Raw genomic sequence first — 12,382 nt, 5'->3', positions numbered from 1 at the left:
GAGGACAGAGATCAAAGCAGGGCATCATTCTGGCACATGCAGTGCCTGGGATTGAACTCAGAACCTCACACTTGAAGAGTCCAGTGCAGTATCAATTGTGCCTAGTCCCAGGCCAAACGTGTACTTATTTCTATGAGGGGGGGGAGGGGTCGCATAGCTATCTGAGGAGAGTCAAAGGAAAAAGGAGAGCAATCAGAGCACTACTTCCTCACAGTCAGTGCCAGGAACTGGACCCAGGGTCTGGGGTGAAGGTGCTCTTCTCACTGAACTACTTTCTGAGGTGCTGTGTTTCTGCTTAGAGTGACAAGCAGGTTCTGACAAGTTTTTCTTAAGAGTTCAGCCTGTTCACTTGTGTGTGCTGGGGTTACAGAAAGCAGAAAGGCTGATTGACAAAAAAAAAAAAAAGGACATGGGCTTAGAATAGACAGTTGTAATATCAGCCACTTGGAAACAGAGCCGTGTTTTCAGTGACCTTTTTTTTAAACTGAGATTTTTTTTTTTTCTGAACAGTGGATTCTGCCTTATACTGGTTTTTTAGTTAATCTGAACTTGAACCTACTCACAATGGCATATTATAGTTCAAACCCTTTTGTAGCAAATCTGTTTACATTATAGAGTTCTCTCTTTACAGTGTATAGGGTTTTCTCTTTACAGTAGCATCCCAGAACTCTCTGGAAAGACTTGATCTAGGAAGATGGCATGACTAGGAGATGAGTATGTAATAGGGAGGAAAGATGCTCACACTGTGTTAGGGAAAGTTTGCTTTCTACTGTATATCATTATTTGTGAATTTTTGGGTTTTTTGCCTCCAGGGTTATTGCTGGGGCTCAGTGCCTGCACTATGAATCCACTGCTCCTGGAAACTGTTTCTTCCTTTTTGTTGCCCTTGTTGTTTATCATTGTTGTTGTGATTGCTGTCGTTGTTGGATAGGACAGAGAGAAATGGAGAGAGGAGGGGAAGACAGAGAGGGGGAGAGAAAGATAGACACCTGCAGACCTGCTTCACTGCCTGTGAATCGACCCTCCTGCAGGTGGGGAGTTGGGGGCTGGAACTGGGATCCTTAAGCTGGTGGTGCGCTTCACGCCCTGTGCACTTAGCCCACTGTGCTACCGCCCAGCCCCCTTATTCATGATTTTTAAAAAAATATTTATTTAATTTCCCTTTTGTTGCCCTTTTTATTGTTGTTGTAATTATTGTTGTTGTTATTGATGTTGTTGTCATTGGAGAGAAATGGAGAGAGGAGGGGAAGACAAGAGAGAGGGAGAGAAAGATAGACACTTGCACCTGCTTCACGGCCTGTGAAGCGATTCCCCTGCAGTTGGGGAGCTGGGTGCTCGAACCGGGATTCTTACACTGGTCCTTGTGCTTTGAGCCATATGCTCTTAACCCTCTGCCCGACCCCCTAATGAAATATTTTTAAAGGATTTATATACTGGAGTCAAGTGCTGGCTCAGTGGTTGAGCATACACATCGCCATGCACGAAGACCCAGGTTCAAGCCCCTGGTTCCTGCCTGCAAGGAGGAAACTTCACAAATGGTAGAACAGTGATGCAGGTGTCTCTCTCCTCTCCTTCTCCCTCTCCCTATTTCTGTCTCTATCAGTAAAACGAAAGAGAAACTAATAAATATGTTCAGTAAGTAACTTTATTTTAGTTAGTTTGTTGGTTGGTTTAGTGAGGGCAAGGTGGAGAGAGACCAGAGCTCCACGCTGTCATATGCAGTTCTAGGTATCAAACCCAAAGCCCCAAAGCCTTGTTCATTCAAGTCCAGCACTCTTCCCACAGGCTCATTTCCCTGTCTGCCTTGAGATGAAACTCAAACTAAAAAGGACCCACTTTCATTAAGTTCAATGTTAGTTGCAAAGCAAAAAAAAAAAAAAAGTTGGACTGTCAAGCATAAGGTCCTTAGTTCAATCTCTGGCATTGCATGTACCATTGTGATACTCTGGGCTTCTCCTCCTCCCCCTCCTCCTCTCTCTCTCTCTCTCTCTCTCTAATAAATAAATGATCTTTTAAAAAGATAGCCTAGTATTGGGCAAGAGGAAAGCTTCATGAGTGGTGAAGCAGTGCTACAGCTATCTCTCTGTCACTTTCTCTCCCCTCCCCTTTCAATTTTTCTGTCTCTATCCAATAATAAGTAAACAAATAAGTATATATTTTTTAAAAAAGATACCCTGGTATTAAATTCTTCTCCCAAAAGGAAAGTATGACTGGCAGAAGGTACTCTTCAACTCTACAAATATGACAAGCTTCTTGGTTTTTATAGCTCACTAAGAAAGTGAATTCTTCCAAAACTACAGAATCCGTGCCTTAAAACAAATTAACCAACAAGCCTTTTAGGTGGTGTTTAATGTTAAATGTAGAAAAGGTAGAAGTGGTGGTGACTGGGGGTGGGGAGGTTGCAATACTTAGTGTCTTAATCTCAAATGTACCATTGGCAAGCTCTCAAAACCAATTGCGTGGACAGCTAAGACAAAGCATGTGTTTGTTTAACAACTGCTGGTGTCTACTGCCTACCTAAGGTAGCCTTGAAGACACAGTGATAAATGAGATACATTGCTCTCCTCACACAATTGTTATTCTTTTTAAAATTTTATTTATAAAATGGAAATATTGACAAGACCATAGGATAAGGGGGTGCAATTCCACAAAACTCCTACCACCAGAACTCTGTATCCCACCCCCTCCCTTGAAAGCTTTTATTCTTGATCCCTCTGGGAGTATGGACCCAGGGTCATTATGGGGTGTAGAAGGTGGAAGGTCTGGCATCTGTAATTGCTTCTCCACTGAACATGGGCGCTGGCAGGTCAATCCATATTCCCAGCCTGTCTCACCAATGTGTCCTGGAGCCCCGCCTCCCCAGAGCCCTGCCCCACTAGGGAAAGAGAGAGACACTTGTTTTTCTAAGAGGAGAGGTGACCAAAGAAATAGCCCACTGGGTGAGGGAGATATCTAAGGCTTCAAGGTCCCAGGCTCAGTTCCTACCACCACCACAATAAGTCAGAGGTCAACAATGGGGGGGGGGGCATTCAATTGGATGCCTAGGGTATGGCAGCCCTACCGGAGATCCTGCTGGAGTATTCCAGAGCTGTATGTGGGAAGACAGCAAGTGAATGGAAAGGAGATAAACTCAGCTGCAGAGCGCAGGATTCTCATACCTTTGTCTCCTGCTTTAATCCAAATGGTGCTCTGGCTTCTCTCTTTCTCTGTCTTACCTGTGACTCTCTCATATGCAATAAATAAAAATAAACCTTAAAAAAAAAAGATGGGGCAGGCGGTGGCACAGCGGGTTAAGCGCACATGGTGCAAAGTGCAAGGACCAGTGTAAGGATCCCGGTTCCTGCCCCTGGCACCCCACCTGCAGGGGGTTCGCTTCACAAGTGGTGAAACAGATCTGTAGGCGTCTATCTTTCTCTCCCTGCTCTGTCTTCCTCCTCTCTCGATTTCTCTCTGTCCTATCCAATAACAACAGCAATAATAATAACAACAACGATAAACAACAATGGCAACAAAAAGGAAAAAAATAGCCTCCAGGAGCAGTGGATTCATAGTGCAGGCACTGAGCCCCAGCAATAACACTGGAGGCAAAAAAAAAAAAAAAAATACAGGCTGGGAGTATGGATCGACCTGTCAATGCCCATGTTCAGCGGGGAAGCAACTACAGAAGCCAGACCTTCCACCTTCTGTATCCCACAATGACCTTGTGTCCATACTCCCAGAGGGCTAAAGAATAGGAAAGCTATCAGGGGAGAGGAGAGGATACAGAGTTCTGGTGGTGGGAATTGTGTGGAGTCATACCCTTCCTATCCTATAGTTTTGTTAATGTCTCCTTTTTTAAATAAATTAATTAATTAAAAAAAAAAAAGACAGGAGGTGAGAGGAAGTTCCAGGCACCCTCCAGAATTATGTACAGTGAGGGTGAGGGAACAGGACACAGAACTTTTCAGAAGGTCTTTATGTGATTGATTCACTTCTCGTTTTCTTTTCTACCAGACCCCTGCTCAGCTCTGGCTGATGGTAGTGCTAGGTGTTGGACCTGGGACCTCACAGCCTCAGGAAGGAAGATCTGTTGCATAGACAGTTTGTTTTTTCCCCAGTTCACATTTTAAAAGAGCTCTTGAAAATATGGAGAATGGATTAGAAGAGGATAAGATCAGTGAGAGGAGTTGGCCCACCTGGTAGGGTGCATATATTATAACCATGTGCAAGGACCTGGATTCAAGTCCCCAGTCCATACCTGTGAGGGAAGGGGGTGTTTCACTAATGGGAGAACATTGTTGCAGGTCTCTCTCCTCTCCCACTTTATCCACCGCCCCCCACCACTTCTGTCTCTATCAAAAAAAAAAAAAAAAGATGAGAGGAGAAAGGGAAAAAAAAAAAAGATCAGTGACAGATTAGGAAGCTGAAAAGAAGTCTGGAGTCCTGCTGAAGTCAAGTCCAGCCCAGTGTGGGCTCATGTGTAGGAAAGGAGCCATTGAACTTACAAGCCTGGCACCATGGCGTCAGAGGCTCCCAGATAAAAGCTAAGGTAAAGTCCACCTGTTAGGTTCTGTGCCCACGTGTGTTCTCGGAGGGTTATTAGCTTTAGTCACACCTGAGAAAGGTCTGTGACCCTCCAGGGTGGAAAACTACTGCCAGATATTTGCCCGGCAGAACAAGGCCATGTGATATGCCATAAAGCTTTGTCTTAAGTCACTTCCATCATGAGCTTGAAACTACAAAGAACTTAACAGCTGTGCTGATAGCATCGACCTGGATCTGATTTTGTCGACATGAGACAAGTACAGTGGCAGGGGAGTGGCTTGATGGGTATAGCACATTTCTTGTGTCTAAGAAGCCCAGGCTTCTACCCCCAGCATATGCTGGGGTGGTACTCTCACTCCTTCTCTCCCTTTTTTCATAAAAATAAATATAATAAATAGTTTAAATAGATATACTTATTAGCATGAGAGAGAGTGTGTGTCAGAGGGGTGCTGGGTAGTGGTGCTTCTGGGAAACTAAACATGCTACAATGCTTGAAGACCCAGATTCAAACCCCCAGGAAGGGAAGCTTCATGAGTGGTGAAGTAGTGCCACAGGTGTCTCTCTCTCTCTGTCTTCCCCTCTCTATATTCACCTCTCCTCCCAGTTTTTCTGTCTCTATCAAAAGTAAATTAAATAAATATTGGGCAGAGAGAAGAAAGAAAAGAAAAAAAAAGAGCATCACTCTGGCACATATGATGCCAGGGATTAACTCACGACCTCATGGTTGAGGGTCCAGTGCTTTTTTTTTTTTTTTTTAATTATTTATTTCCTTTTGTTGCCCTTGTTGTTTTATTGTTGTAGTTATTATTGTTATTGATGTCATCATTGTTGGATAGGACAGATAGAAATGGAGAGAGATGGGGAAGACAGGGGGGAGAGAAAGATAGACACCTGCACACCTGACACCTGCACACCTGCTTCACTGCTTATGAAGTGACTCCCCTGCAGGTGGGGAGCCGGGGGCTCGAACACAGATTCTTACACCTGTCCCTGCACTTTGTGCCACCTGCGCGTAACCTGCTGTGCTACCACCGACTCCCTGGTCCAGTGCTTTATTCATTGTACCACCTCCTAGACCACCAGATAAATCTATAAAATTTTAATAAGCAAAGTGGAGCCTGGGAAGTGGTGTTGTGGAAAAAGCATTATACATTCAAACAAGAGGTCCTTAACTCAACCTTTCACATCACATGTACCAGAGCAGGGCTCTTATTCTCTCTCTCTCTCTCATTAACAAAATAAATCTTTAAAAAAAATAATAAAAAGCGCCGATTTAAAGAGATTGCACAGGAGGGACTAAAGACCTACACCTAGGTTCACAAGCCCACTGTACTATTATAAAAGTAAGCTTGAGAGGGCTGGGTGGTATCGCAGCAGGTTACGTACACATGGCACAAAGCGCAAGGACCGGCATAAGGATCCCAGGTTGAGCCCCTGGCTCCACCTGCAGGGGTGGTTGCTTCACAAACAGTGAAGCAGGTCTGCAGGTATCTATCTTTCTCTCCCCCTCTTTGTCTTCCCCTCCTCTCTCCATTTCTCTCTGTCCTATCCAACAACGATGACAGCAATAACAACAACAACAATAATATCAACAACAATGATAAACAACAAGGACAACAAAAGGGAAAAAATAGCCTCCAGGAGCAGTGGATTCATAGTGCAGGCATGGAGCCCCAGCAATAACCCTGGAGGCAAAAAAAAAAAAAGTAACCTTGCTCCTTGTGGTCCAGGAGGTGGTGCATGGATAAAGCACTGGACTCTCAAGCATGAGGCCCCAAATGTCAGTTCCTGGCAGCACATGTACCAGATTGATGTCTGGCTCTCTCTCTCTCTCTCCTCCTATCTTTCACATTAATAGATACATAAAATTAAAAAAAAAAAAAAAAGAAAGACAAAGAAACACATGCTTGCTCCTGATGCCTAACCATGGAGAGAGGGAGAGAGGGAGAGAAGGAGAGAGAGAGAGAGAGAGAGAGAGAGAGAGAGAGAGAGACTGGTGTAAACCTCAGGAGTTTTAGGAGATACTAAGTGACATACCAGTAGAGGCCTCAGGAGAAAAGAATCCCAAGTCATGACAATAGTAAGAATGATAGGTAAGAATTCTGCCTTGCATGAGAACCCACGCTGACCTCCAGAGACTGGCAGGAGGCTCACCAGAGAGAGTGGGTACAGTGTACATGCTCAAAGATCCAAGTTCAATCCAGGCTACTACTTCATGGCAGGCCCCACAAGAAGGAAGCTTCTTATGCAGTGGAGCAATACTGTGATTCCCTCCATCTCTCCTGGTCTCTTTCTTCCTCCTTATCTCTCGAATGACCCCTGCCCCCAAAAAAATCTGCTACAGAAACCAATAAACTTCAAAACCCAGACCACCCTCTGTTCTGTCAAAAGCTTGCTAAGATAGTTGGAAATTGGGAATCTCCTTGGCAGTCTACTTGCTCTGAGAGCAAGGCACTGGGTTTGACTCCTTTGTAGTCTCCTGTGCTCTCCTGGAAGGTGTTCCCCTTCCCTTATGCTGACTGATGGGACAGGAAGAAGGCTTTGTGGTGAGGGGTGGAACACTGGTGAATTTCCCTGGCTGTGTAGGCTTCCCTCGCTTGACCTCAAGCACAGGAAAATCACAATGCACAGCTCAATCTCTACAAGGGGAATAGACAAAGTCTCTCTCCTCTGTGTTTTTGGTCAAAAGGTTAAAAGAGCTTTGCCTTGGACTGTCAAAATAGCTCACCCAGATAATGTGCTGCTTTACCATGTGTGTGACCCAGGTTCAAGCCCAGCCCTCACTGCTTTGGAGGAAGCTCTGGTGCTGTGGTCACCACACACCTCCCTCCTTCTCCGCTGCGCCTCTTTCTCTCTCTCTCTCTTTATTTCTTTTTATGAAATTATAAGCTAATTGGGGTATAATTCCACATCTTTCCCACCACCAGAGTTCTATGCCTTCCCCACCCCCTCCAGTAGAAACTGCCATCTGCCTATCCTTTTTGCTTATTTTTATTCACTTCTACAGCCCTGCGTTCACTTCCTTCCTTTTTAATGTATTTTATTAGTAATTTATTATTGATTTATAAAATTGTACGTTAACAAAAGTATGTATAATTCCATTTGGTTCCCACCAACAGAGTTCTGTGTCCCATCCCCTCCATCCTCCCAAGGTCACCATTATGGGCTGATTCTATAATAATTATCTATCTATAACTTGTATATATATGTATACAAGTTTTTTATATATATAGTCTCTAGGGTTCTCACTTAAGCTTGGTGCCTGCACTATGAATCCACTGCTCCTAGAGGCCGTTTTTTCCATTATTGTTGTTGCTGTTATTATTGTTGTTGTTGCTACTTCTGTTGTTGGATAGGACAGAGAGGAATTGAGAGAGCAGGGGAAGACAGAGAAAGATAGACACCTGCAGACCTGCTTCACCATTTGTGAAGTGACGACCCCCCCCCCACAGGTGGGGGAGCCAGGGGCTTAAACCAGGATCCTTGAGAGGATTCTTGTGCTTCATACAGAATTACATTGTGTGCACTTCTTTCAGTTTTTTGAGAATGGAAACATTAATTTGCCACAATCCCATTTACCTATAGTTGTGAGGGTAAGAGTTGTTTCAGTTTTTTTTTTTTTTTTTGTTGTTGTTGTTGTTGTTATCCTTATTTATTGGATAAAGACAGCCAGAACAAGAGGGTGACAGAGAGGGAGACAGAGACACCTGCAGCACTACTTCACCATTCGCAAAGCTTTCCTCCTGCAGGTGGGCACTGGGGGCTCGAACCTGGGTCCTTACGCATTGTAATACATGTGCTAAACCAGGTGCACTACCACCCGGCCCCTCAGTTTGTCTGTTACATGACTTGGGAACCTTTTTTTTTCTATTCACATCCTTTTACCCGTAGACTCATCAAAAACAGGATTCATTCTCCACAGCTAGGTGTTTCCTATCTTTCTAGTCTGTAGTACTCATCAAGTTCTTTTGTCACTCTTTCTACTTTTCTTTAAAATAAAAGTCAGGCTATATTGTTTACATCTTCCTGTTGAAACAGTTCATATTTAATCATGAGGTTTTTGTGTTTTCCATGAAAGAAAGTATAATTAGTTTTCTTTTTATTCACCTGACATTCTATTTTGATACCTAGAATGGAAAAAAAGTGTGATTTTTCTCTCTTTATTTGTTCCCCACCAACAATTAAAAAAAAAAAAAGGAAAATGCTTTAGATATCCTGATTTTATTTACTTCTGTTACTGTAAACTTTCACACTTGTCTATATTTAGGCCTCACTGGACTCTTGGGACATTATACAAAAAACATATAAGTCTAAACAGTTTCTTTTTCTTTTTGAAAAGGTAGAATATTTAACATTCGGAAGGCACAGAGCATGTGTGACAAGAAAGCTTTTTCTTTCTGCTACTGTCCTTAAGTCCTCCAGAAACCTCCAGTATTTCCAGTTTTTTTTATGTCCGCTTCCAGAAAGAGATACAAAGTCCACCTGTTTTTTTTTTAATTTATTTCACTTAGTGAAATGAAATGTAGTAACAAAATTAATCATCATTCTCTGTATCTTTAAAAACACAGATGCTTGAGTGGCCCTGGCAGGTGGTGCAGTGCACACAGCATTGTGGGCCCTCAACCATGAGGTTCCAAGTTTAACCCACTGCATCTCATGTCAGAGTAATTCTTTGGTTCTCTCTCTACTTCTCTCTCCCATAAATAAATATATATACACAGTGTATTTAATGTTGGCAGTCAAATGTTGTTTGCTTCCCATTGGGACTGTGGAATAAGTATGTTGAAAGGGTAACCTAAGGGGAGGCTGTCCTGAGTGAAGTAGAAAGGATATAGACTCCCCTTGTGGCACCGCTTGATCTTCGTGGCTATGACACAAAGCAGAATGACTACGTTAGCTCTAACCCTTGGTGTAAAAAAAGTTGCAGACTTTATTTCTCTGTGTTCTTATTTGGGGGGATTCTAGCAAAGAAAGAATCAGGTAAAAGTCACTTAGAGAGGCTAAGGGTGTCACTCAGCCCCACATGTAAGAGGCACTGAGTTTGACCCCCTTTGTGAAAAACTAAGCCAGATTGCCCAAAGAGGAACTCCTGGAACCCTAAAGTCAAACCACTGCTAACAACTTCCCACCCTGCTAGCCCATGTTTGTGATGTGGTAATTGTATTGACGTTGGAAGGTCATGTGATATGTACTAGCGTTATTAAGAGCTGAGTGATGGATTTGCCCCATGCTCTCTGGCCCTCTGTTGCCTGTCCCCACCCCCTGCCTCCTACACACACTGGTCTGCGCCTGCACACACAAACCACCTTCTTAACCGTGTCACCACGTGGCATCACATTGGAAGAGCCAAGGTGAGGGGCACATTGTATGGAGGAAATGACCCAAATTGGGTGACTAGAGTCAGAACATCATTGAATGGAGGTTGCCATAGGATGCCACTTTTCTTTCAGTTATGAAGTTTTGAGTAATATTTAATGGTGCAACAGGGGAAGCACTTCCTTCTAAAGAGGATTGAGATCAGAGTGGTGAGAGGGAGAAATTGAACTGCTTCCCTTTACAACACAGCTTTTATTTTATTTTATTTTAAAAGGAATTTATCCCAAAGAGCTCCTGATCTCTAAACTGGCAGCAGCCTGTGAAAAGTTAATGGGTGTTCTGGCCAATAAAACTGGTCAGGACTCTCCTGTAGTTATCAGAGTGGAGCTTCTTTGCCCCTTTAACACAGGCAGATGCTGGAAAGAGACTCATAAAGGCATCAGTGTGATTACTCATAACAGTTATGTCTTGCTTATTAGTCAACATATGAGCAGCCCAGGTCGGGGAGGCCTCCCCTGCTTCCACCCTCCCTAGGTACAGCTCTTAACGATAAGCCAGCCTGAGGAGGGTGTGTGCTAGAGAAACAGGAAGTCAAACCTCAGTGCTGGCAGCCTGAGGTTCCAGCTCTCCGCAGGTGTGCAGAGGCCCCAGGGCAAGGGACACTGGCTTCTAGAGCCTGGACAGTCACACTGCTTCTGAGTGTCAGGAATTGATTAACGGAGAAAACATGACCGCATTACAGCTTAAAGAGCTCTCGCATTCAGGCCTCTATAGGAGGAGGCGGGATCGCCCAGACAACCTGAGACCCAGTGGGCTACCAGAGGAAGAAATGCTTAGGTGAGTGCAAAATCACCACCAGGGAAAGGTCAAGGTTCTCAGGGACTATAGGACAGTCCCTCCTAAGTGGATGTGGTAACGAGGTACCACTGGGAACCTGCTGTCTGTGATTAGAGGCTGTGATTCATGGGAGCTGTGAGGAGCTAGCACACTCTTTCTGCCATTCATTCACTAACTGCCCCCTCCATGCTTCCCCTTGTGCCTTTAAAATGATAGAATCACCAGAGTCCCATTGAAAACTGGAAATAAGGATCTTCCGACCCCCACCCCCACCCCCCAGACACACACACACACTTTAATTTGAACACAATCTACTTTGAGGAAGAGTATAAAGGTGAGAAATACCTTTGTGATTTGTGGTGGGGAGGGCAGTGTGTATGGTTAGGGCTGCTCACAGAGGATTCCTTGTTATTGAAAAGGACTTTGCAGAGGAATGCAGTGACACTGCTCTCTGCAACCCCAGGGCAAAGGAAGGACACAAACAGCCTGGACACTATCTTAACCTAAAAGTTTAGGGTTTTTTTTTTCTTTTTCTCTTTCTTTGTTTTTCTAAGTAAATGTGCCTAGAATGACACATCTTTCATTTTTCTGTTGAACTACTGAAATTTTGTGTGAATTTAGGTTCTGAAGAGGTTCTGCAGCATTCAGCTATATGTTAATGCTCTCAACTGTGAACGGTGCAGGTTTTCTGCTGCTGTTTTAGTATAGACAGGAGGCTGCAGTAAAAGGAAACTTATTTTTATTATATTTCCCTAGTACCTTTTTTTCCCCCCATCTCTAGGGCTTCACTGCTCTGGGCTGACTTTTGCAGAGAGAGAGAGAGAGAGAGAGAGAGAGAGAGAGAGAGCTCCCATGTGGTGGGCACATGACACAGCAGTGCACTACCCCGAGTCAGCTAGTTGGCTTGCCCTTGCTACACAAGCACTGTGATTTGTTTCTGGCTCTGGCTTAAGTGTCTGAATAGTCCAATTGGGTGATGGGAGAACTGTTTGCATTTTGTGTACTACTGACCTTTTTTTCCTATAAACTCGTTTTTAGAGTTGCTTTTTGATTCTCTGTCTAAATTTGACCTGAAAGTGGCTCATTGCCACACATGTGTAAGACCCTCCCTCCCCAGCACTATATGTAACCAGGACAAAAACAAGCCAAAACGATCCCCCTCTGCCCATCCCACCCCATTAAATTATTAAATAGAGAGCTAGGTAAATAATACAGGATACCCAGGTTTAATCCTAGCTTCCTACCTTGATGGGAGCTTCACTGCTGTGGTCTCTTTTCCTCCTTCTCTGTCTCATTCTTTCTATATGTATGTCGGGGGTGGGGAGTGGGGGACGACAACAATGATGACAACAACAAAATAAAACAACAAGACTCAAAGCAGTGAAGCTCCAGAGGTGACCAAACCACATAGATAAAATTGAGAAGGAAAAATGGCAAAGAGGTTTGTGATTGTGGGGGGGGGGGGGTGTAAGTGTGTGGGCGTTCAGGACCTCACACCTGCAGTTTCACCTCTCCCCAGATGAAATTTGTTTAAATTAATTTTTCACATATAGAGAGGGAGAGACATCACAGTTTACTTGATAATTATTGGTTCTTCGGGAGTTGGGCGGTGGTGCAGCTGGTTAAGCACATGTGGCACAAAGCCCAAGAACTGACGTAAGGATCCCGATTCGAGCCCCTGGCTCCCCACCTGCAGGGGAGTCAC

The 12,382-nt window shown here is 44.1% G+C and overlaps 1 protein-coding gene across 5 annotated transcripts in view; it reads left to right on the top strand.

Annotated features, from left to right (window-relative positions):
• Nucleotides 1–12,382, top strand: part of LIMS1 (LIM zinc finger domain containing 1) — a 165,452-nt gene that overhangs the window by 70,802 nt on the left and 82,268 nt on the right. Inside the window, exon 1 of one of the 5 annotated variants that reach the window (XM_007537121.3) lies at nt 10,503–10,677. The exons of the other annotated variants lie outside the window; for them this stretch is intronic. Coding sequence (XP_007537183.1) covers nt 10,568–10,677 — 110 coding nt within the window. The 5' untranslated portion in view covers nt 10,503–10,567. Of the gene's footprint in view, nt 1–10,502; nt 10,678–12,382 lie in introns of those variants that run through there. 5 annotated transcript variants of the gene reach the window in all.

This window comes from Erinaceus europaeus, chromosome 3, assembly GCF_950295315.1.
Source record: "Erinaceus europaeus chromosome 3, mEriEur2.1, whole genome shotgun sequence".
NCBI lineage: Eukaryota > Metazoa > Chordata > Mammalia > Eulipotyphla > Erinaceidae > Erinaceus > Erinaceus europaeus.
The sequence above is the reverse complement of the archived record's forward strand: the minus strand, read 5'-3'. Positions and strand labels throughout refer to the sequence as shown.